Source organism: Pelodiscus sinensis, chromosome 21, assembly GCF_052426305.1.
Source record: "Pelodiscus sinensis isolate ZL-2025 chromosome 21, ASM5242630v1, whole genome shotgun sequence".
Lineage (NCBI taxonomy): Eukaryota > Metazoa > Chordata > Testudines > Trionychidae > Pelodiscus > Pelodiscus sinensis.
In genome coordinates, this window is record NC_143072.1 from 21,289,909 (window position 1) to 21,313,400 (window position 23,492).

At 43.7% G+C, this 23,492-nt stretch overlaps 1 protein-coding gene across 11 annotated transcripts in view; it reads left to right on the plus strand.

Moving 5' to 3' along the window:
• The first annotated feature begins 4,945 nt into the window (after window positions 1-4,945).
• Window positions 4,946-23,492, plus strand: part of BCAS3 (BCAS3 microtubule associated cell migration factor) — a 590,230-nt gene continuing 571,683 nt past the window's right edge. For 5 of the 11 annotated variants that reach the window (XM_014581354.4, XM_014581355.4, XM_025179224.3 and 2 more), the window contains exons 1-5: window positions 4,946-5,613; window positions 6,918-7,005; window positions 9,859-9,913; window positions 14,224-14,299; window positions 17,492-17,598. In XM_014581354.4, coding sequence (XP_014436840.1) covers window positions 6,935-7,005; window positions 9,859-9,913; window positions 14,224-14,299; window positions 17,492-17,598 — 309 coding nt within the window. In that variant the 5' untranslated portion in view covers window positions 4,946-5,613; window positions 6,918-6,934. Of the gene's footprint in view, window positions 5,614-5,998; window positions 6,106-6,917; window positions 7,006-9,858; window positions 9,914-14,223; window positions 14,300-17,491; window positions 17,599-23,492 lie in introns of those variants that run through there. The other 6 variants (XM_075904719.2, XM_075904717.2, XM_075904715.2 and 3 more) reach the window with 6 other exon arrangements.

Below are 23,492 nucleotides of genomic sequence, written 5' to 3' on the forward strand. Positions count from 1 at the left end.
AATATATACACAGTGTAAAACTGTTGACATTCTGCAGTCTTTTGACAAAGCAACTCAAAGTGCTTTACAAATTCACAATACTGAATGAGGTAATCATTACAGCTATTTTTCATAACATTGCTAGTAAACATTTTACTATCTCCATGCTTCCAATGTTAGTATTAATGTGGTACGTTGAGCTGAACTTAATGAGTCATTAAAAGTACTGGTAGTGCATAGATACACTGGATTTTTGGTAATGTATAACTTTTCAGTTGACAGAATTTGACTATATTTGCATGTTCAGTTGGAAGTTAAGATCTGTATTGTTCTTATAATTCCAGCTAGAATTTTTAAAGGCACATACAGTGTCAATCAACCTGCTCTCTACTCAAATAGCTCTCTACTCAAACAGCATATTTTTGTGGTGGGCATTTGACTGCATGATTTATGTTTCTTCCATCTTTAATTACTATGAAAAAATAATGTTATGGTAGCATGTTAAAATTTCACCTCTTATGTCTTTCTAAGGCATGTGGAGTTAATTGGGTTGGCCTTTATTTCTGCCTAAGCATGGGGTGTGAGCAAGATCTTAGTTTAGAAACCAAATAATTATAGAGTGCTTTCCCTGACAGTGTCCACCAAAGGCTAGGTGTCCATCTAGGAGGAGTCCGGTTTGGTAAGTATTTTTATGACCCTGCGACAGTCCTTTTTTTTACTTCACCCATTAAATGTGTTTTGTGTTAGGTAGGTATTTTATGGGCAGACGGCTCCCACATGACTTGCTTTTAAATGTGCAAGGAAAAGGCCAATTTTTAGAACTACATCAAGGACCAGGATGATATTTTTGGAACCTAATTCTTTAATACTGGAACGATAAAACCAAAGGCTAAAATTATCTCTGCTATCTACATGTTACTATGGCTACCAAAACCCCAAATGGAATCACAGGCATTCTGAAAAATGTATAATTCTCTTTCATCCAATGAATATAGTAACATCTCTTTTAGATAGAAATAATGTATGGTCCAGGTTTGTTCTGAAAAGCAATTATTTCTTATGCTATAGAATTATGTTAATTTTTACCAGGGATCATACTTTTATTATTGTTGCATAGAAATTCAGACATGAAAGAGCAATTTTTAAAAGTAGCAACTGAGTAGTTATAGTTGACTTACTGATCTATAATATTAATAAAAAAAGAGGGGGGGATAGCTCAGTGGTTTCAGCATTGGCCTCCTAAACACAAGGTTGTGAGTTCAATCCTTGTAGAGGCCATTTAGGAATTGGGGGCAAAAATTTGAAAGGGATGGTACTTGGTCCTGCTATGAAGACAGGGGACAGGACTTGATGATGTTTCAAGGTCCTTTCCAGTTCTAGGAGATAGGCAATCTCCCTTAATTTAATTTTTAATAGTCTAAGTTACTGATTGCTTTTAATCTAGATTCTTGCTTAGGAAACCATTTTTAGTTGAATGAATAACTGCATTTTTCATTTTAAAATTTCAAAGTACTTCATAGTTTCTATTTAGCTGCTTAACTGCCATGGAACTCAAACAACTCTTCAATCTACAAGCTCTTACAGATTTATAGTGAAAGACAGGTGAGATGTTAAGAGTTTTTTTTTTTTTTTTTTTTTTTTTATTAAGGATAACTTTTTCCCCACAAGGAAAACTCTGCTGTAGAGCACTAAGAATTATATCAATTTCAATCACAAATTACATGCAACTACACTGAAGAAAAGACCTTGCATATACTGGTACATGTTCACTTTTCTCTGACTATATTCTGAGGCAAAAATTGAGTATAATATCAAGCACATGCATTCAAAAAATACAACTTCTCTTCCCTATCCCCCTCATCCCTTTCATTTTCCATATTTATTTGAGGTGCCAGGGTTTTTTCTCCATTTGCAGGAGCAGATGTCATCACTGTAATGTCTGTTTTCTTAATTATGAATAAAATGAGCAGAGAATTATTTGAAAGGAAGAAGTATAGTACAAATAGTCATTTGTGTCCACATAAGTTAGTCAATCAGGCTAAGGAGGGGGAAAAAAAACGAAAGACAGCTATCCGCCCTCCTTAACTGGCAGCATTAAATCAACGTTGGTCTGTTGAGTCATAGCTTTCACACATTTCTCATTGTGAAACAAAATTATAGTATGTGCAAGAGGGAAGTTGTGTGTCAACTAGTGGCTTTAGGGAGTGAGTGCAGTTCAGTTCACAATTGTGCAGCCTTGTTGTATTCTAATTCCAAATGTACTTAATATTGCTCTACATGGGGCTCAACACGCAGCCCACTGGAGGGATCCTTTGAACATGGCTTCCAGTGGGAATATACTCCACAACGGTGAGGCATCTCCCAGGTGGGGTGAGCATTGGAAGACACAAGCTGACAGGCTGGCTGGAACAGACAGGTAGAGGGTGTCAGTGTTTCTAGCCCCCAGGGAGGAGATGCCGGGAGCACTGGGGCACTGTGGGAAGTGCTGGCTGCTTAGCTTTGTGGGCAGAGCCTGAGAGATGCCAACTGGCTTTCACTGGCCACATTTGAGTCCAGCCCTGTGGCTGAGCAGCCCTACCTCTGTCCTGCATGGATCGACAGACTCCCACGGAGGCACGTCAGCCCTGCATGGAATCCAGGACGGGGCTCCTGGGTACCTGTCCTTTCTGCCTCTCGGGTCTAGCCTGACTCGGCCACCTCCTCCACCGCAGCTTAGAGGGCTCTGGTTTGGAAACTTTGAGTAAAATCACTCCAAGAAATGCACAACCTGAAGCTTCAAGCTAAACACCCAGAACATCGGTATACAATTTCCTTTTTAAAAGTGCTCATTAAACGTGCTGTCATATGGGTAGAAATCAGGCAAAAATATTGCATTTTTATTAATATCAGCAGAACTGACTTAAATGGGACCTGTGTGTTAGGTAGTCTTGACTTAATCTTGGTACTGTATTTATGCCTGTCAGTGTGAAAGAAGCTATTTGCATATATTTATATATATAAGCAACCACACTTCAGTTGCAGCCCTAGGCATGAGCTGAGAGTATCATTGTGGCCTCTGGGGCTTCCAAAGCTGGGTAGCCCTGCTCTACATGGTAGGCTTCTTCGAAGCACTGTCCCTCTTTGACCTGCGTGTCTAGTCAAAGTTTGGGGTCTGGGAAATCTTGGTTTATTTAGAAGGAAGCTACACCACTGTGTTTCTCTGAATGCAGGAAGAACCAAGAACAGTTCACTAGCTTACAACCTTCAGATCTCTTTAACAAATGAACACACCCAAAAGTTCTCTACCTAGCTTTTTTGACAATAACCCATGCTGCTCACCAGCTTATTACCTGGCTGGCTTGCTTTGCCTGTCGTGCCTTCCTGCCTATACCCACACAAACACCATTCAACAAAAGATCGCTGTCACCTAAGCCCAAGCTGTTAGACAAGTTCACAATAGGGATGTGAAATCCTCTTTAATGGTTTAAACAGTTCAACATAATACTGACTCTTTGATTAACTGACTAAAGGGGGGTAGGCTAGAGCAGCCCCCATCAATGGTAGGGGCTACTCCAGCTTGGCTGTTTGCTGGTGCAATGTGTTTTGGTGGTGGTGGTGGTGGTGGGGGGGGGGGGAACGGGGAGATGTGGCTCCCTCCCTATTAAGGGTGATGCTTACCAAATAACTTTTTAACCAGCTACCCATTAACATTTTTAGTTAACAATCCCTTTTTATCTTAGAGAGCTTCTGATTAAATTTTCCTGACAATTGTCAATTGCAGGGCATGCTTATACTCAATCTCAAAGAGCTTTGTACCTACAGGCCCAGTACCTCTTAGCATAGCAGGTAAGGCTGGTCAATGAATATACTTGTTCTTTCTTCTTTAGTATTTAACCTCTCTCCAGTTATGGTTCCTGTTTTCCTGGCAAGGGCCTAACATTCCCTCTTGTAACCACTGCTATACATTAGTAATCACATTGTTGAATCTTTCTAGATGATGGAAATTTGTGGTGGGGTCCTGGGTGATTACAGTATGAGTTTCCTTATTGGTGACAGGTGGCTCTACAAGAGCTGCAGTCATCTTGTAACTGTAAGGGAAGGAGATGCAAGGGCTTGTTCTGTGCATAACCTGTTTCTGTAAAAATGAGCAGTCCTATGGCACCTTAGAGACTAACAAAAATATATATAGTATGCGCTTTGGGCAAAACCCACACCGGTCTCATCTATCCTCGGACGCTAGTGCTTGTCTGGTTTTTTGTTTCTTTTTACACACAGCACATTCCCCGAGATGGTGATTCCAGAATGTATTTATGGAAGGGGGAATGAGCTCTCTCTTCTAATCCGATTCCCCCGAGCAGGGCCAGCTGCAGCTCCGTGGCCATCTTAGCTCTGCTTTCACCCCAGCCTATCTTGCTAAGTGATGGGGTTTTTTTTTTTTTTGGCCTCCCAGGGTCCAGTTCGTTGGGCTGCCTCCATTCAGCGGGGTGCGCCAGGGCTCCCTCCGTTGGGGGCCACGGGTTCAAGCCCGGCCTGGGGTGGCCCCATCCTGTAGTAGCCGGTGAGGCTGTTCCCAACTCTCCCCCAAACAAGCGTTCGATGCGGCTCTGTCAACGGGCAGCGCCCGGCCAGCCGGCTCCCTTTAGCACAGACCTGGTCGGTGTCCTGCAGCCAGGCCCCGCCCCCTCCCGCAGCCAGGCCTCCCCAGGCCCCGCCCCCTCCCGCAGCCCGGCCCCGCCCCCTCCCGCAGCCAGGCCTCCCCAGGCCCCGCCCCCTCCCGCAGCCAGGCCCCGCCCCCTCCCGCAGCCAGGCCTCCCCAGGCCCCGCCCCCTCCCGCAGCCAGGCCCCGCCCCTCCCGCAGCCAGGCCTCCCCAGGCCCCGCCCCTCCCGCAGCCAGGCCTCCCCAGGCCCCGCCCCCTCCCGCAGCCAGGCCCCGCCCCCCAGGCCTCGCTTGCCTTAGCCCCGATCGCGGGCCCTCTCCGCCTGGCCTCGCTGTCGACCCGCCCCCTTCTGAGAAGCCTCCGCCGTTTACCGCCCCCCCGGCCAGTTCTAGCCCGTTTCCACCGCCTCCCTGAGGTGCCTCCCCTCCCCCTCCCTCAAGGGGGCGGCGTCTACCCGCTGCGGGCTGGAGACAAACGGACCTTCCTGGGGAGTTGCCGGCCGCGGCCCTGTTTTCAATTCCGGCCCCTTCCGGTTGACTTCCGGGATTACATAAGGACGAAGCGGCCGGTAACCTAGGCTTCGAGCGCCTGGATGTGGGCGGGGGAGGGTTGAATGTCTTCGTTCTGATTGGCCGCGCGTCCGTGACTGGCGTGAGCCTGGGTTTTGACTCCGGGCACGTGCGCGGTGGAGGCGGAGGCGAGCTGTCTCGCGGCGGCTCTCGCGAGATCTAGATGTAAACAAAGCTTAAACCGGGGCCCAGGCTGCGCTCTGTTTTCTCAACCTAGTCTGCCCAGTAAGCGGGTGCAAGCTACCATCGTGTCATCCGAGTCCCGCCCACGGCTCCATACGGGACACAGGGATTGGGTGAGTGGACAGCAGGCCCTGCCTCGCCCGCGTGCTGATTGGGTGCTGGCGTAAGCGTGTGCTGGGTGACGGTCCCCGAGAGGTTCCCAAACACTGTCAGTGAGGAGCCAGGGCGAAGGAGCAACGCAGCAGGTAAGAGGGGGAGGGGAGAGATGGGAAGGGAGGAGGAGGGAGGGGCATGGAGGGGAGAAGGGAGTGTGGGTAGGGGAGGAATGGGCAGGAGGTGGGAGGGGGGTGGGGCAGGTGAGGAAGGAGCAGGGCTGGGGAGGGGGTGGAGCAGGGTCTGGGGGAGGAAGGGGCAGAGGTGGGGGGAGGAGAGGCAGAAGAGGATGAGGAGGGGCTACGGGGATAGGAAGGAAGGGAAACAGCCAGGATGGAGACAGGAGAGGGAGGGGAAGGGTCTAGGAAAGGAGGAGAGGGGAGGAAGAAGAAGGGGGAGGGGTGTCAGGATAGGGGGGGCTTAGGGGAACAAGGGGAAGGGTTTGGGAAGGGGATGAGGAGAGGGGGGGGGATACGATAGAGGGGAGAGACAGGGAAAAATTAGGCACCTGAGTAAGGAGGAGGAAGACAAATGGTACTGGTCTGGTGCGCCTTAGTCATTGGGTGGCGATTTGGGACTCACAAGTGGGTGAAATCATAAAATTCTTGGAGCATAGATGAAATCCTGACCCCACTGCAGTCAGTAGTATCAGGATCTCATCTCAAGTGTTTAGTTTCTGTATAAAAGATGATACACATTTTTGCAACACTAAATAATGACTGTTACCTTGGGTAATGTGGTTGCAGTGACCTGGATCCTACTGTGTTTTTTTTTTTTAAACTTGATTGCAAATTGGATGGTAGAAGTTGTTGTGGGCCATGGTTAGGACCTGTCATAATTATTGGTTTCTGATCCATGCCTTTTGCCCTGTGGATTAATCTGTTGTGTATGTCTACCCAATAGAACTGATCTGAATTGTCCATGACATCTTATGCATTTGTTTTAGCCCCCTCCACTGTGATTACTTACTGAATGTCTTATTTCCCAAGAGCATATTTAATGGGATTAAAAGTTGTTTCTGTAATTTGTGTGTATTCTTCACAGTGAGTGTCTCAAGATAATGAAGTTAATATGTATAGATATAGATAACATTTGTAGTTATGTATTTTCCTAAGATGTTGGTAATGTGTGCAGTTTACATAATACATAGTTTCTCGGAATAAAACTCAAGTTTATCATGCAAGATTTTTTCTCCTTACTCCCCCCCCAACCCCCAAGTGTAGATTGACCAAGGCAGAGAGTTATTTAAAAAGTATCACAGGTAGGCATAGTGATTTAGATGTATCAGAGGGAATGCTTCCTTCTTCTGAAGAACTTAGTCATCCTAGAGAAATTTAGTGACATGCATAATCATTTATTGGGAAATATTTTGTTTAAAAAAAATCTACTGCCATAGGTATCTGCAGAGCAACGATGGCAACAGAATCTCCTCGCCGCCCTAGCCGATGTACTGGGGGAGTTGTGGTTCGTCCACAGGCTGTCACGTAAGCATGTTTTAGATGATATCCTGTTACCTTTGTTTAAAATCTCTTGTATGTTCCTTTACAACAAGAGCATAGCACTAATGAGGTCCCCTCAAAAAAGCAGCAACTTCCTGTCACAAACAGCACAGTTTTATCGAGCTCAGTATTTTCCAGCAAAACAAACTAAATCTCTCCAGATTTACAAGATTATACACACCAATCATTTTCTTTGAAAGGGATACATATGAGATTGGTAGGCCAAAATGTTCGCCTTACAAGTTACAGGGTAGATGTTAGAACACTTTTTAAATAAACAAGGAAAGATTGCAAAACATTTTGTGCTTGCTAAACAAACTCTATGCTGAATATAACTAAATGTTAACAAACTTGTGCTTAGACTTAAACTTGTGCATTTGTAGACTTTTTTTCTACTGCTGTCTCTTTCTGCTTTATTATATTGAATGATATAAAGATCCTGTTGTGGATTTCAGTGTACTCATTCAGGAGAACAGAGGAGACAAAGTGAAGGTTAAAAAATCCTATGTAGTTACTTACACATGTCCCTCCAAAACATCACACGTAATAGACTTTCCTGCCTTTGCCAAGTCTCCGTGGCTATGCATACATTGGTATGATCTTGCGCAAATACTCTTTAACACAAGAGTTCTTGCGTTAAAGTATTTGCGCAAGAGAGCGTCTACACTGGCATGTACCTTTGCGCAAGAGCATCCGTGCCAGTGTATACGCTCTCTTGCCAGAGGAGGCTGTGAAGGCTAGGACTATAATAGAGTTTAAAGAGAAGCTAGATAATGTCATGGAGGTTAGGTCCATAAAAGGCTATTAGCCAGGGGATAAAATGGTGTCCTTGGCCTCTGTTTGTCAGAGGCTGGAGAGGGATGGCAGGAGACAAATCTCTTGATCATTGTCTTTGGTCCACCCTCTCTGGGGCACCTGGTGCTGGCCACTGTCGGCAGACAGGATACTGGGCTAGATGGACCTTTGGTCTGACCCAGTATGCTGTTCTTATGTTCTTATGTTATGTTCTTATGTTCTTGCGCAAGAAAGCTCCGATGGCCATTTTAGCCATCGGGCTTTCTTGTGCAAGAAATTCATGTTTCCTGTCTACACTGGCCTCTTGCGCAAGAACAGTTGCACAAGAGGGCTTATTCCTGAACGGGAGCATCATAGTTCTTGCGCAAGAAGCACTGATTTCACACATTAGAACGTGAGTGTTCTTTCGCAAGAACTCCCCGCCAGTGTAGACAGCATGTTTTTGCGCAAAAGCGGGCGCTTTGGCGCAAGATCGCGCCAATGTAGACACAGCCCGTAAGTTTCCCCATTGACATGTGAAGGTATGGTATAGTGGACATTCTCAATTAATCACTAGGAAACTTTTGTAGTCTTGCCTTTGCCTGTCATAATAACCTTAGTAGCAAAATAGGTGAATTTTTCTCAGTGGTGGCATTATGCTGCTGAATATTTTTTATGCTATGGCATTGCATTGATGTGTCTTGTGTGTTTGGGCAACTTGTATTTTATTTATAAGAGCTGACAAAACATGAACAGTGGCAATGATGGGGATGGCTGTCTATTTAGATCTCAGGATTCACTTGATTGTAGCAGGAGTAAATAAAATGCAGCTGTTCCTGTAACTCTTGAGTTGCATAAGCAACGGGGGTCTTTGCAACCTAAGCTTCCATGGAAAGGAAGAGAAGCTTGTGGAAGAAATTTTGCATTTTGGCAAATGCAGTTCTGTTCTTTGGAGTGAGCTTGTGCTCTGGCAAAACAGTAATGAATCAGATATTTTTGTAGCACTTTTCTTATTTATGTGCTTTTTGTGTGGTAATTTATTTTTCAGGTTATGTTTTCCCACTGTTCACATCTCAAATATAGGTACATCACTCACTTTTATCTCAGAACTGAATTCTTTGGGTAGCTTGCTTCAAATCTGAACATCCTGTCCTCATTTTGAATTACTAGTTATCAAAAAGTAGCAGAACATTTTAACAATCCACAAAAAACAGAGAAATTCTATACAGCAGAGAAGCTAGCTTGAGACATACATCTAATTAATTTTTAATTAACCAGTTGTTGAAGTTTCAAAGCTTTTTTAAAAATAATCACATCAAAGAAGAAATTCTCTCAGAAGTTCTTAGCCTTCAGCATCCTGTCTATTCTCCATTGCTTAATTTTGTTTCAAGAGGCTTAGTGCGCATACACTGAACAAAACATTTCCAAAGCATGCTGGCTTGGTTTACTCATTAAAGTTATACTTTGGAAAGCATCAGCACACATTTATGAAATGAAGACATTACCACCCTGTAAAGACTGTTATACATAAACATGAATTATATTTTAATGATCTTGTAGATCAGTGTTTCTCAACCTTTTTTTTTTTAATAAAGTACCTCTTTAAAAAGTACCTCTTTAAAAAAAAAAAAAAAAAAAAAAAAAAAAAGTACCTACAGTTTTCAGGCACATACAGTTTTTTTTCTACCACTGCAACACATTTGTTTAAACAACTTAATCGTAACCGGGCAGGCGATGACATTTTTGGGTGTAAAAAGTACAAAAATAATAAAGTGCTGTACAACTTAACACAAAAATTCAGTTTTCTCCAAATTTCAGTTGTGTGGGCATATCCCCCAGACATCTCTCGAATATTCTTAAGGGTACTCATACCACGGGTTGAGAAACACTCTTGTAGACAAATAGAATTTTCTGTAAAGTTATCAACCAATGAACTGCTAATCATTAGTTTGCAGATAATCTAAACCAAGTCCTAGCTGTCATCATTTTTCCCCAGTGCTATGTAATAATTAATGTTTTTATGTCTATTTAGACTCTCATAGTAATTAAACACTTCTCTTCCAGGGAACAGTCATATATGGAAAGTGTTGTTACATTTCTTCAAGATGTCGTGCCACAGGTGAGTGTAAACCATTTCACAGAGACTAAAAACCAAATAAACAAAACCTACCACTTTTTTCACAGTGCTAGTAATACATACAGGTAAGTAGCAGCTAGTGATATTTTGGTCCAATTTACACACACAACAAAGACCAACGTTTGAAAAAGTGACTGGTAATTTTGAGTCCTTCAAAAAAAAAAAAAAAGTCACCCATTTTAGACACCATGAGGGTATTTCTACCCAGCACAGTTATTTCAAAATAACAACGCGACCATCTACACAGCAATTTTGTTATTTTGAAATTATTTCGAAATAATGAATGGCTTATTTTGAAATCTGTAAATCTCATTCTACGAGGAATAATGCTTATTCCGAAATAGCTACTTTGCAATAGCAGTAGTGTGGATGCTCCACTGCTGCTATTTCGAAATAGATCCTCTCCACAGCCATTCAAAGTAATTACTCCCCAGTGCCTCCTGGGGCTCTAATTCGAGGTAGCACATCCACATTAGGGAATCCTGCCTCAAAGTCATTTTGAGGCTTCCCTGTAGTGTACACGTACTATTTCAAAATAAGCTATTTCTGAAAAAAAAATCCGGAATAGCTTATTTTGAAATTAGCGTGCTGTGTAGACGTACCCTAAAAGGGCCTTGGTTTCAGAAAGTGTGTACTGTTGGAAAATCAGATGCCTTTGAGGTGTGAAGGGGGAGGAACATATGAATCTGCCGCTCTTCTTTTTCCTCCCATGCTCCATTTCTTAAGTCTTTTCCCCCTAAGGATAGTCCTGGCCCTTTTGAGCTTTGTTGCTTCTAGTTTTACCAAATAACTGGGAAATGTATTAAGGCCGTGGTTACTTCACTGCTGCCAGGAGGTCATAAATAGCAGGCAGAAACTGATCAGTGTGTGGTTCATTTCATGCTCCTGGTATTTGGGAAAGCTGTGTACAGTAGCAGCATAACTGTGACTGTTCACATGTACACTCAGATTAGCAGGACTTGCTGAACCGCAGTGAGCCCCCCCTCGCCAGCCACGCTGTCCGGCGATCTGCGCATGCGCAGATTATTCTGCACATGCACAGATCGCCCGAACCCGGCTCTTCCGGGTTACAATCTACTTGCCCGTGGCGAGTAGATTATATTATTTGTCGAGCCCTGCAGAGTAGGAACGTTGTGCTGATTCTTAGCTGGAAGTTGATTTTAGTAAATTACTAGAAGATTTACCCAGTAATTTTTGTTTTTCTTCATTTAAATCATTGCTCTGGGGTGGGGCTGAGGATGAATGGTTCAGTACACAGATAGCCCTGGGGAGAAAGGACTGCCCTAGCCCTCTCACTGTAGCAGCTTGGGGCCAGGTGAGAAGTACCACTCAGTGGTCACTTCAGTTCCAGTGGGTATAGCTGGGGCAGGTCCAGGTTTATCCGCCACCTGCAGATACCAGCCAGAGTGAAGAATGCAGCAAACGGTGCACTTTCCGCTCGTTCCCAGCCCGCGGTGTTCCTGTATGAACCATGGGGGTGAGAAGCTTCAGCTCCTCCCACCCCCCTAGCCTCTCTAAAGGGCTCCTGGGTGGGGGTGGCTCGGGGCTGCGGCAGTCCTGGGTGGAGTGGTAGCGGGGCAAGCCAGTCCCTTTACCCTGCCTGGTGACTGTCTCTCTTTTCTGTATGGTTTTATAAGAAGCACTCCCATTCCAGGCACATACTATGTAACTGGCACAACCAAACCCTGACCTTGGTTTTAGTTGTGATAAGATTAAATTGCATACCAAATTTGGTGGCCCTAGGACTTACCATTTAGGAGTTCTTGAATGAGCAGACAGATACAAACTCTCTCAAATCTATAGTAGATACAAGCTAAAAGTGTCTTTTTAAAAAAGAAATTGGCACACCCAGACTCTGGTAAGGAAAAGTTTCCCACTCGCTTCTAGTAATTTGCCAAATGCATTTTTTCATGTTGCGATTCAAGCTACAGTTTATAAGTAAGGATAGTCAAACTTTGATTGAAAGAATTGTTGTGTTTTAACCTGTTCTTATCCTCAGATATTTTTTCTCCATAGTTAAAAAGATGCACTCTTAGTATATTTTACAAGCCTGCTTGCCTTTTGAGCATGGAACATACTTTGTTTTGAAAAATAATACCAACACTCATTTTTATTTATACTTTGGCTACGTCTACACTGGCCCCTTTTCCGGAAGGGGCATGTAAATTTCACCAGTCGTCGTAGGGAAATCCGCGGGGGATTTAAATATCCCCCGCGGCATTTAAATAAAAATGTCCGCCGCTTTTTTCCGGCTTTTAAAAAAGCCGGAAAAGAGCGTCTACACTGGCCCCGATCCTCCGGAAAAAGTGCCCTTTTCCGGAGGGTCTTATTCCTACTTTTTCCGGAGGATCGGGGCCAGTGTAGACGCTCTTTTCCGGCTTTTTTAAAAGCCGGAAAAAAGCGGCGGACATTTTTATTTAAATGCCGCGGGGGATATTTAAATCCCCCGCGGATTTCCCTACGACGACTGGTGAAATTTACATGCCCCTTCCGGAAAAGGGGCCAGTGTAGACGAGCCCCTGGTGTGCATATTATTCCTTGTCCAACATGCACACAATGATTATACAAGTTCTTTTCATACTTAATCCAAAGTACTGCAGAGTATCTTGAAATAATTCAGTTAGAAACGATGGCATTCCCATTGCGACAGGATGACAGGAGAGGGATCATGTGAGGATTACCTGTTGTGTTCCCTTCCTCTGGTATTGGCCACTGTCGGCAGACAGGATTATTGGGCTAGATGGATCTTTGGTCTGTCCCAGTATGGCTGTTCTTATGTGACTCATATTCTGATTACTGCAGTTTCTCCTGAGAACTGTTAAATTTAGGGTGTCTAGAAACATCAAAAAGCTTCATTCCAATTTCTCTTTGTATCTCATCTCTTTAGAGGAATCCGTAGAATAAAGCTAACTAAAGTATAGATCTGCTTTGTTTGAGTTACAGTGCATTCTCTTTCAAACTTAAATATGCTGGCTGTATTAAAATCATTGTGTGTGTTATTAAAATATTGCAATAGGAATGAGCTTCATAGGAAAGAAAAGCTTTGATTTTTTTTTTCCAGCCTTACTCAAAGTTTTTAAGGGGTAAAAAAGGAATTAAAAGAATAAACATTCCTCTCTCTAAAAATTCTCTATTTAAACTGTTTTTAAGTAGAATAAGCTGGCAAAATCAAGGATTATAAAACAACTGTCTTCTGTTCTGACTAATTTAATAGTAGATTTATATTTCTTAGGAGCCAGTTGGCTTTTATGCCCTGTACCCAGAAAGTCTGTGGTTGTGTATGTCTTGCCACTTTTGCTTTGTTTAGCAGTTACACTATTAGGGCCTGTCTATACTTGTGAAAAGATTAACGCTCCAGATCTTCTAGCATTCGATTTAGTAGGTCTCATATAATATAAAAGCCTAAATCGAATGCTGAGGGCAGCCCCCACTGGCGTCCAGTACTCCCCATGCTGCGAAGAGGAAGGGAAGCCAGTGGGAGCTTGTGTTCCTGTCAGCCTCCTGCTGTGTGGATGCTGACATGGCTGAACTTAAGGTAAGCCAACTTCAGCTATGCATTTTGTGTAGCTAAAGTTGTGTACCCTAAGATGACTTGTTTGGTCTAGTATAGGCCAGGCCTTAAAGATTTGAATGTGTTTACCAGGAAAACTGAAAACCTCCCAGAAATACTGAGGTTGTAAGATATATGCAACAGTGTCACTGGGCTCTGCACCCCCATCAACAGCCAGATGTGACTTAGCCAGCAAGTAGAACAGAAGGTTTATTCGTGGACAGGGACACAGTGTAGCACAGACTTGTTACAGGAACCAGGAGCAGTCAGTACAATCCATCTTGGGGATGGAGGGCTCAGCTCCCCAGGCCTGCTAGACTCCTTCCTCCCTAAGCCAGCTGGAAAACTAAACTCACACCTCCGGCAACTGGTCCTAGCCCTCTAGGCAGCCCCACCTGCTCCTTTGTTCAGTTTCCTGGGCCCAAGCTATCATCCGCTGTCATCTGGTCCTCAGGTCATGAGAGACTGAAAATACATCCATAGTGAGTCATTCTCAGCCTTTCCCTCTTCCCAGATAGTGTTGCAGTGCCCAAGGAAACTGAGGCACGCATGCACACACAGAGTTACTACCGAACAGCACAGGACAGTAGAATCACATACAACACAATGAAGAAAACAGAGTGAATCCTGTCCCCAACTACGTCACAAACAGTTCTTGTTTTCTTTGTGTTTTCTGATGTACTATATACAGAGTGTAAAATAAACGTTATCCTTTTATTTCTTTCTATCTTTTTTTGTGTAGGCCTACAGTGGTAGTCCACCAACAGAAGAAAAAGAAAAAATAGTTTGGGTCAGATTTGAAAATGCAGACTTAAATGGTATGGTTTCATCTTATTTCTGTTTTAGTGTTGTATCTTTGGGGCCATATTGAGTAGTTTTTAAACTAGCACAACTATATTATATAAGACAGAGCAAGAGCGAGAACACAAACAGACAAGAGTTGGTTCAAACAGAACTCCTTTTACTTCTCCTTACTAACCAAGAATGAATTGCTCTTTTGTCAAATCCTGAGGGAATAGACAGGCCTTTACTTGGCAAATTTCTTGAAATGTGCTTTGAAGGTGAGCAAATTCTGGTTTTGTAGGGATAATGAGATAAGCAAATTCCAGAGCAAAGCCCCTGGGCCCCTCACTATCAAGATCAGTTGAAAACAAAATACAGGACTGAGTGTAGTCCAAGTACTTGTAAGTTTGTAGCCTGAATTGCCTGAGTAGCTTTCCCGGTGGCTTCATGCACTCATGCTGCATTGGCTGCAGTGTCATAATAGACTTTTGTGTTGCCTAGCAATAGAGCTGTCAAGGCAGACGAGCAGTAACCTAACTCAATCCCCCTTGATCTCGCTGAGGAAGAAGAACGGAATATGTTCTCATTTGCCCCTGTTGGAGGCTGTTGAAGAACACTGACTTGGAACCTCATGATGGCATTTCAGTTTGAGATGAATGAGGGCCATAGGACCAATTGCTTGAATGAACCAAACTTCCTGCTTTCCCATATGGGGCTGTTAATAATTTGCATTAGCAGTGGAGGGCTTGTAGGCCACATGCCGCCCATCAGGGGTCATCTGATTGGGGGTCACGAGACATTTTGCTGATGTTGACCATCCATCCAAAGGCACTGCCCCCCTGCAGCTCCTAGTGGCCATGGTTTACTATTCCCTGCCAATGGGAGCTGTGGCAAGCAGTGGTAAGTATGACTCCTAGGTTGCAGCTTTCAGAGACTCCTCCAGAGGTTTGCTATTTTTGGACTGCCACCTCCGTTTCCTCTTGCTTATTCCTTAGTAAAGGCTTACTCTGATCCCAGATGTGACATGATAGGGAATTTTATGTTCTGATGGTGGTAAGAATGGCAAGTTATATGACCTGTAGCTGTTGGAATGGCACGCAGATTCCTAGTTGGCAAATTTATCGTCGTTGGAGATGAAAAAGGCCTGTTAAAGTAGCTTGTATATCTCACTGCCTCATGCTCACGGCTAGTGAGTGATTGTTTCCTAATGGGCTTCTTTTTCCTTGCCATTCATTTGTTTGGGTACATCTATACAGCGCCATGTAGCTCGAAATAAGCCACACAATTTGTGTAGCTTGTTTTGAGAGAGACTATTCCGACAAGTCCCTTAATCCTCATGGAATGAGGTTTCCTGGGACGTCGGAATAGCAAGCCCATTATTTTGAATATATTTCAAAGTAATGCGCTTGTTGCTAAGAGGCGGGAAATGCTATTTCGGGATACCGGATGTATCCTGAAATAGCGCCGCTGTCTTGATGTACCTTAAATGTCCCAGCTGCTGAGGTTTTCACTGCTTCCCTTCATTTGCCACAGTATAATAGAAAATGTAACACATCCAATTTAACTCTTACTTTTTATATTCATCCTAACTTTTCCTTCAGTTTAATTTTATTATTCTTACACTCTTGTACCATTTTGAAGAGGTCTTCCCTCTGCTTGAAGTTTACATACTTTTAGAAAGTTGTGTTGCTTGCTAATGTTAGGGTAGAGTAGCCTTAGTCAAGATAAGAGCATTTGGTTACAGGCAGTCCCCGGGTTACGTACAAGATAGGGACTGTAGGTTTGTTCTTAAGTTGAATCTGTATGTAAGTCGGAACTGGCGTCAGCCGCTGCTGAAACTGATCAGTTTCAACAGCGGCTGAATCTGGATGCCAGTTCTGACTTACATACGGATTCAACTTAAGAAACCCAGGCGTCCCCAAGTCAGCTGCTGCTGAAACTGATCAGCGGCTGATTCCAGGAAGCTCGGGGCAGAGCAACTCTGTCTCGGGCTTCCTGTAGTCAGCGCTGGTCAGTTTCAGCAGCGGCTGACTTGGGGACGCCTGGGGCAGAGCAGCTGGGGTGCTGCTGGGTTGCTCCAGTAGCACCGCTCCTCGGCGCTACTGGAGCAACCCAGCAGCACCCCAGCTGCTCTGCCCCAGGCGTCCTGATTCAGCCACTGCTGAAACTGACCAGCAGTGGCTGAATCAGGACGCCTGGGGCAGAGCAGCTGGGGTGCTGCCAGGTTGGTACAGTAGCGCCGAGGAGGTTTTCACCCTCCCCCCCCCCCACCAGCAGACCAGGGAGATGTGGAGCAGCTTTTCTCGCCCCAGAGGACGGGGGCGGCGGGACTGCAGCGCATCTGGGCGTCCCGCCGCTCCAGTCCTCCGGGGCGAGAAAAGCCCCGTTCGTAACATAAGTCAGATCCGTGTAACTCGGGGACTGCCTGTATTTGAGTTTGTCTTGATATATTTACTTTAGTACCATCATATTTTTATGGGAATTACTTTTTTCAGAGGGTGTTGTAAGGACTGGCTAGTATGTTTAAAAAGCTTTGCTCATCAAAGTGCTACATAAGTGTAATCTTTGCTCTAATTATTAGTTTGTTGCTCCTTTGTCTTCTGATTTATGCAAATGATAGCATAACATGAAATGGCAGTAATGTTGCTTATAGCTGATTGTTTTTACTCAGTAAAATGACTTGTCTCTACCTAAACAGACAAAGTATTTCTGAAGAAGTACTGAAGAAGAAATCACTGATTACTCTCTTTTCTCTGTGCAGTACACTTGTTCCTTCTAAAGGCACTAATAGTTCCTGTTGCTATGTAATCTCTCAATTAGCAGAGTACTGTAGATGGCGTAGATTTTGTACATTTGGTTTCAGGGTAGTAACAGTGAACTGCAAAGAGGCACATTTCCAGACTTTCATGGTGCTTATAGAAAAATAACTTGATTGTGTGCTAATAATTACAGAAGGTTGGCATGCCAGATACCTCTTTTCTTATGTTGTGTAGGAAGTGTCCCGTTATCACTCCCTCTAAACTGGTATTTTGTATTCTCTAAAATAAAATTATGGAGCTGCTTTTTTTTTTTTTTGTCTCAGGGAACATTTTCCACTTATTTTTTCAGTCACAGGAGTTAAGGATTAAAAGTTATAATAGGGATTTAGAAAAATGTCCAGTATATCAGACATTAACTATAATTTATCCTGACCTAATGTTTGTTTTGAATTTTTAAATCCAATGTAGATACATCAAGGAACATGGAGTTTCATGAGATACATAGCACTGGCAATGAGCCACCCTTGCTACTAATGATTGGGTACAGTGATGGAATACAGATCTGGAGCATACCTGTAAGTACATAGTAACTCTGTCTTCAGAAAACAAGATACTGATTTTATGCCATATCTAATTTTTATAAAAGACTATATTACTTTAAACTAAACAGTACAAGGATGCAACATATGTTGTGCTTTTAAAATGGTTTAACTTAATATTTGGTGTCACTCACGCTCTTAAATTAAACTAACGGTTGGACCTCCCTGGTCTGGCACCCTTGGGACCTGATTGGTCCTGGATGAGGAATTTTTCTGGCCCCCTCTGCTGCTGTCACTCGCTGCCCTCCCTCCCCGCCCCCTCCAGCTTCCCAGTCCCTCCAGCGTCCTAACGGAGCCACAGGCCAGGCTTCCCAGTCCCCTCGCAGCCCTGCTGAGTTGTACATCAGGCTTCCCAGGTTCCCCCCTTTCCTCCCTGCAGCTCCGTTGCGCTGTGCATTGCTTCCTGCCCCCTCTCCTCCCGCACAACGCCGGGCTCCCAACCCCGCCCTCCGACAGCACGCCAGGATACTCTGATCTTGGAATATCCATGGTCCTTCTAGACCATGGATGTTGCTGGATCAGAGAGTTCCAGAGGTGCAACTTGTACCTAACTTTTAAATTGGATATTGTGGTTTGTTTTTTTTTAATTTGTACACTTACTGTAACAGTAATTTTCAGACTGACTTGGAGAAGGGTGTAACATTACAGAGCAGTGAGTTTAGATTTATATATTTTAGAGATTTCTGTATCTGTCTCTGAGTCCATTATTTCAAGAACTCCTCCTGAACGATAAGTTCTATGGCCACCAAATTCAGTATGCAGTTTCCTCTGACCCTAACTTAAAGTGAAGTCAGTGTTTGGTTGTGCCAGGAAAACAGGTAGTGCTGGGAATGGGACTGTTTGGTAGGACATGGAAAAGGAGGGCGCAGAGAGAGAAGGGATGCAATACTCACAGTCACTATTGGGGGCAGCAAGTGCAGGGTGCACTATACTGCAGAGTGACCACTAGGGACTGCCGCACCAGTAAGACACTGGCCAGCTGGGGCCTGGGCTGTGCAAAGAAGCAGGTAAGTGACCTCCCAGCCCTAAAACAGTGCCGGGGAGCCCTTGGCCCTTCAGTACCACCCAGGCAAGCTCCCTCTGAAGACAGCAGGCTTCAGGGGGTAGGCCGCTAGAGGCCATAGCTAGCCCCCAGAGCCTCACTCTCCCTTTCCCCCAGACAGCCTGCAGGGGGAGGGGCTGCTGGAGGCCTGGGCCGGTCCCTGGAGTCTCCCCTCCCTCTCCCCCAACAGCCTGCAAGCTGTGGGGAGGCCACTGCTGGCTCGCTCTCTTCCACCCCTTCTCTTCCCCCCACGGACAGCCCGCAGGCCATTTATTTTATTTTCTAAAAAACAAAAATCAGTCAAGTTAAAGATCCGAATAACGCCGTGTAAATCTTCTAGCATCACATAAATATGAGAGGGGGAAGTCCACCCTAAGGAGGAAGGGTAAATTCAACTATTACATGAAAAATTATGAAAAGGATTTACACTTCTCACAAAAAGAAGCATGACAATATTAATAGCGTTTTACAATCACACTGTCTGTCTGTCATGTACATGATTTGCAATTTTAATTTTATTAAAGTCTCTATGCGCATATGGGTTTGATTTTACTCTGTCATACGCAGCATGCAATTTGCGTTTTAGAATGGTTTGAGCACATGGACTTAATTTGGGAAATTTTCTCCAAATTTCTTGAACTGAGGAAAAAAAATTTAATACTGTATGTGATAAAATTCATAAGTCAAAATCTAGTGTGTCCAATACTTTGTACTTCAAAATAAATCCAGTGAGCTTACTGGATGAAATTCCTCTTCTTTGTAGAATATAGTGCCTTCTGGAAGGTATTTCTCTTGCATCACTCCCTGGGTGTGAAAGAGAGTAGTTTTTATGCTGCAGGCTACCTTTTAGGAAATGAAATGGAATTTCATTTTCTCTGTGAAAGTACTTCTGCACACCATCTTGGGAGCTGTGTTAAGCACTGGCAATTTGGTTTTACAGGGGGAGACAGAACTGGAATGTTTCTCAAAATTTATATCTTTCCTGTTAAAGAGGAAGAAAAAAAACCCCTTGTTCTGAAAGCTAAGAGCCAGCAGTTGTGGGGGTAAAATAAGTAACCCTAATATACCTACAGTACTTCATGTGGAATTGGAGAATTAGCATATTATTTTAGATTTTCTGAGGAACTACAGTTGTTTTTCATATTCATGATTTTATTGTGAATGGAGCATTTGGATGCTGCTGCATATTTGTCTTTGAACTTAAAACAAAAAAGAAGTGTATAGTTGTTTACTTCTTGAGCAAAGAAGTTCCAGTATGAACTACAAGAATTCTCCATGCAAAATATTTTTGTGTGCAATGAAAACTTGAAAGTATTCTTGCACTCTTATACAAAAAGTGAGTGTTTTAAATCTTTCAGAAAAGCACTGTGCTTTGTTCGTCATGTGTATTACAGGAAACAAACATTAGGGGTCACTAAGATATTGAGCTAAGAAATATAGTAGAGCTGTAGTAGTACTGATGATCTTAAGAGAGTTTTGAACAAGCAAGTTAGAATAATGTACAGAGAATTACACTGATCTTAGCTAAAGATTTTCTGTAACATAACTTGTTTGAACTTGTTTTTGATGAATGTATTTGAACAGGTAAGTATATTTACTGAAAGTTGTATAGAGGCACATGCGTGATTTGTGTGGCATTGGACTTGTCTGGGCTATATCAAATTAGAGTTTGGGTCTTCCTTTGGCAAGGGATCAGTTCTCTGTTGGGGTAGTACAGTGAAAGCTTTGTTATCTTTCACTCTGTTAACCAGAAAACTTTAACCGGCATCGCCCCCTGCTGTGTCTTCCGGCACCTGTGCCTGACTCCTGCCAGTCCAGCTGGCTGTTGTGGGGCTTCTGACATCTGCCACTGCCATCTGATGTTATCAGCCGGTGCCTCCTTCCCCCTCAGCCTGCCTCACACTGCTAGGAGCCAGATCTTCTGGTAGGGGGTGGGGGCACAGCAATAAGCTTTGTTATTCGGCACATTCAATAAACCAGCACAAGGTGAGTAACTCTTTCTTCTCCTTGGAGTGGTCCCCGTGGGTGCTACACTCTGTCCCTCCTTCCCCTGCTTGGAGCCTGATACTCTGGTGGGTAGAGAAGGAACGGAGGTACCTTAGGCTATGTCTACACAGCAGCGTTATTTCGGAAAAACTGACATTATTCCGAAATAACATTGTCCGTGTCTACACAGTTATTTTGACATAATGTTGAGCCGGAGGACTTCTTACTCTGACCCCTCAATCTTTGTACAACAAAGGTTGCAGGAAGGTCAGAGGTAGAGTGCTCTGTTTCAAAATAAGTGCTGCGTATTCATGCCCAAATCCGAAATAAACTATTTCGACGTAAGCTACGTAGTTAGCGTAACTCAAGTTGCATAGATTATTTTGAGTTTAGCCCTGCTTTGTAGATGCACCCTTAATTAGTCATTTAACTTCTAGTTCCTTGTCTCTTCTATCACTAGAACAGTCTCCACACCAGCCCGTCTGCATGGTTTTTTTCGAGTGTATTTCACTATTGAATATTTTCTATTTCTTGTTAATATTTATTAGCCTAATCAAGGACTAAAAAAATAAAGCTAAGAAATCACAAAGCTTGTTAGTATGATTTATTTTTGCAATGAGGAAGCCTTTCAGTAGCTCAGACATAAGGTTCTAAAAGCTGGAGAATGTATCTAAGTTGATCCACAAAGTGAGGCAGCCTAAAAAGGAACGGAATGGAATTCTGAAACCTGGGTGCCCTTCTTGGAGAATTCCCAGCTTAGGGCAGGCCAGGGGCTGTCAAAGTAACACGTGCTCTAAAACAGCAGACTGTGCTATGACTGTGTATAAATTGAGTCTTAAAGTGAGGATATTCATTGCTTTGCCGCCTCAGGTGAGTGACCCTTTGGAGCAGATTCACAATGCATTTGAGATGGGTTATCTGGAGGTGGTATTTGCGTACACATGTCTTGAAAAATGTGAGTCACCATAGCAGAGAGGAATAGATCTCCGGAGACTTGCGGTGCTTCAGGGTATCAGCTCTCCAGCAGCATTGGAGGCCACAAGGCAAGAGGGAAATATTTTTGGAGCAAATCTGTAAAAATTATTATTCACTGTGTGCGTGATTTATGTATTTATGAGGGAGAGTGCTGTCACTGGGAAGTTTTTAGATCTCAGAAGTCAGAACATAAATGCAAGCCTTTTCCGACTAGTGAATTTGGGTTGGTGGGTTTTGGTTTTTTTTTGTTTGTGTTTTGAGAAGCTGGAGTGACCCATCATAAATTCTGGGACATAGATGAAATAGAATACCAAGGAGAAGTCCAGATTCATTTCTTTAGGATGAGTCCTTTCTTGCTTTGGTCAAACATCATTATCCTGTGGGTTGAGAAGGGGGGGTGTTACACTAAGAGATCTGCTTGAGGAGGAATTTGATTAATAATGCCAGTTCCATTACCAGGCAGGTGACAGTGGTACATATTCTTTACCATGTCAGTGGAGACTTAATTTCAATCGAGAGCATCAGCTACTGAATTGCCACCCCTACTTTCTGCAGCAGCTGGAGTTTTCCTTTGAGGTCTCCTTTTCGTATAACTTGAGATGTGTTAAAATCACAGCGAGGGATCATATAGCTGCAGATTATATGAACAGTATTGCTCACTCGTATGTGTTAAGCAATAGCATGTTGCAATGTTGTTTTCCTTGGCATTCATATTATCCTATTTTTGGTTTTTCCAGTTAGATTTTTTTTCTAAACTTTGATATTCAATGGATTAGGGATTTATATACGAGACTTTCAAAAAGAATGCATACAGCATGATCTGAGCTTGCCTACCCTCTTCCTATGGCTTTAAAAACAAGTTGTCTGTAGCACCCTAGAGAATTAAAAATATATAGATAGTATCATGAGCTTTCGTGGGCAAAACCCACTTCCTCAGATGAGACCCACCACCCCTTTCTTTCCTCCACTCTGCTCATCTGAGGAAGTGGGTTTTGTCCACAAAAGCTCATGATACTATATATGTTAGTCTCTAGGGCTGTGTATACACTACAGAGTTCTTTTGGAAAAACAGCTGTTTTTCCGAAAAAATTCCAGTTACATCCACACTGCAATTGCATTCTTTTGAAAAAAATTGAAAGCACAGAGGGGTTTTCCCAACATTGGTAAACCTCTTTCTAAGAGGAAGAAACCGTTTTCCGAAAGAGCTCTTTCAGAAAAAGGCGTGTGTGGATGGGGAAGAGGGAGCTCTTTTGAAAGAAGAGGAAAGAGGAATAAGCACAGGTGCCCTGGTGGCCACTCCGTCCATACTAATCAGTTTAAATGCGAGATAGTGTCCATTCAGTGTGGACGCTCTCTATTGAAAAAGCAGATTGCTTTTTCGATGCACTTTGGCAGTGTGGATGCTCTCCTTTGGAAGAGCTCTTCTGGAAAAGCTTCTTCCGAAAGAAGCCTGCAGTCTAGATCTAGCCTTTGGTACTCCAGGACTACTTGTTGTTTGTTTAAAGCAGTGTTTCTCAAAGTGGTCTGCAAAACCACTTTGAGAAACCTGCTAACTGGCCTTTCTGGTATGTTTACTTATCTGCTCTGCAGCTCCCATTGGCTCCAGTTCGCCATTTGCAGCCCAGGGGAGCTGCGGGAAGTGGTTTGGGCTGGGCTGCCACTTCTCGCGCTTTCCCTTGGCTGCAAATGGCAAACCAGAGCCAATGGGAGCCAGGCTCCATGGCTGTGGAGCCGGTAAGTGAACACACCGGAGCGGCCAGTTAGCAGGTTTCCCAAAGTGATTTCGTGAACCACTTTAAGAACACTGCTTTAAAGTTACAGACGAACATGGCTACCCCTCTGAGTTTTCCTTTTGCTGTTTAGGGTC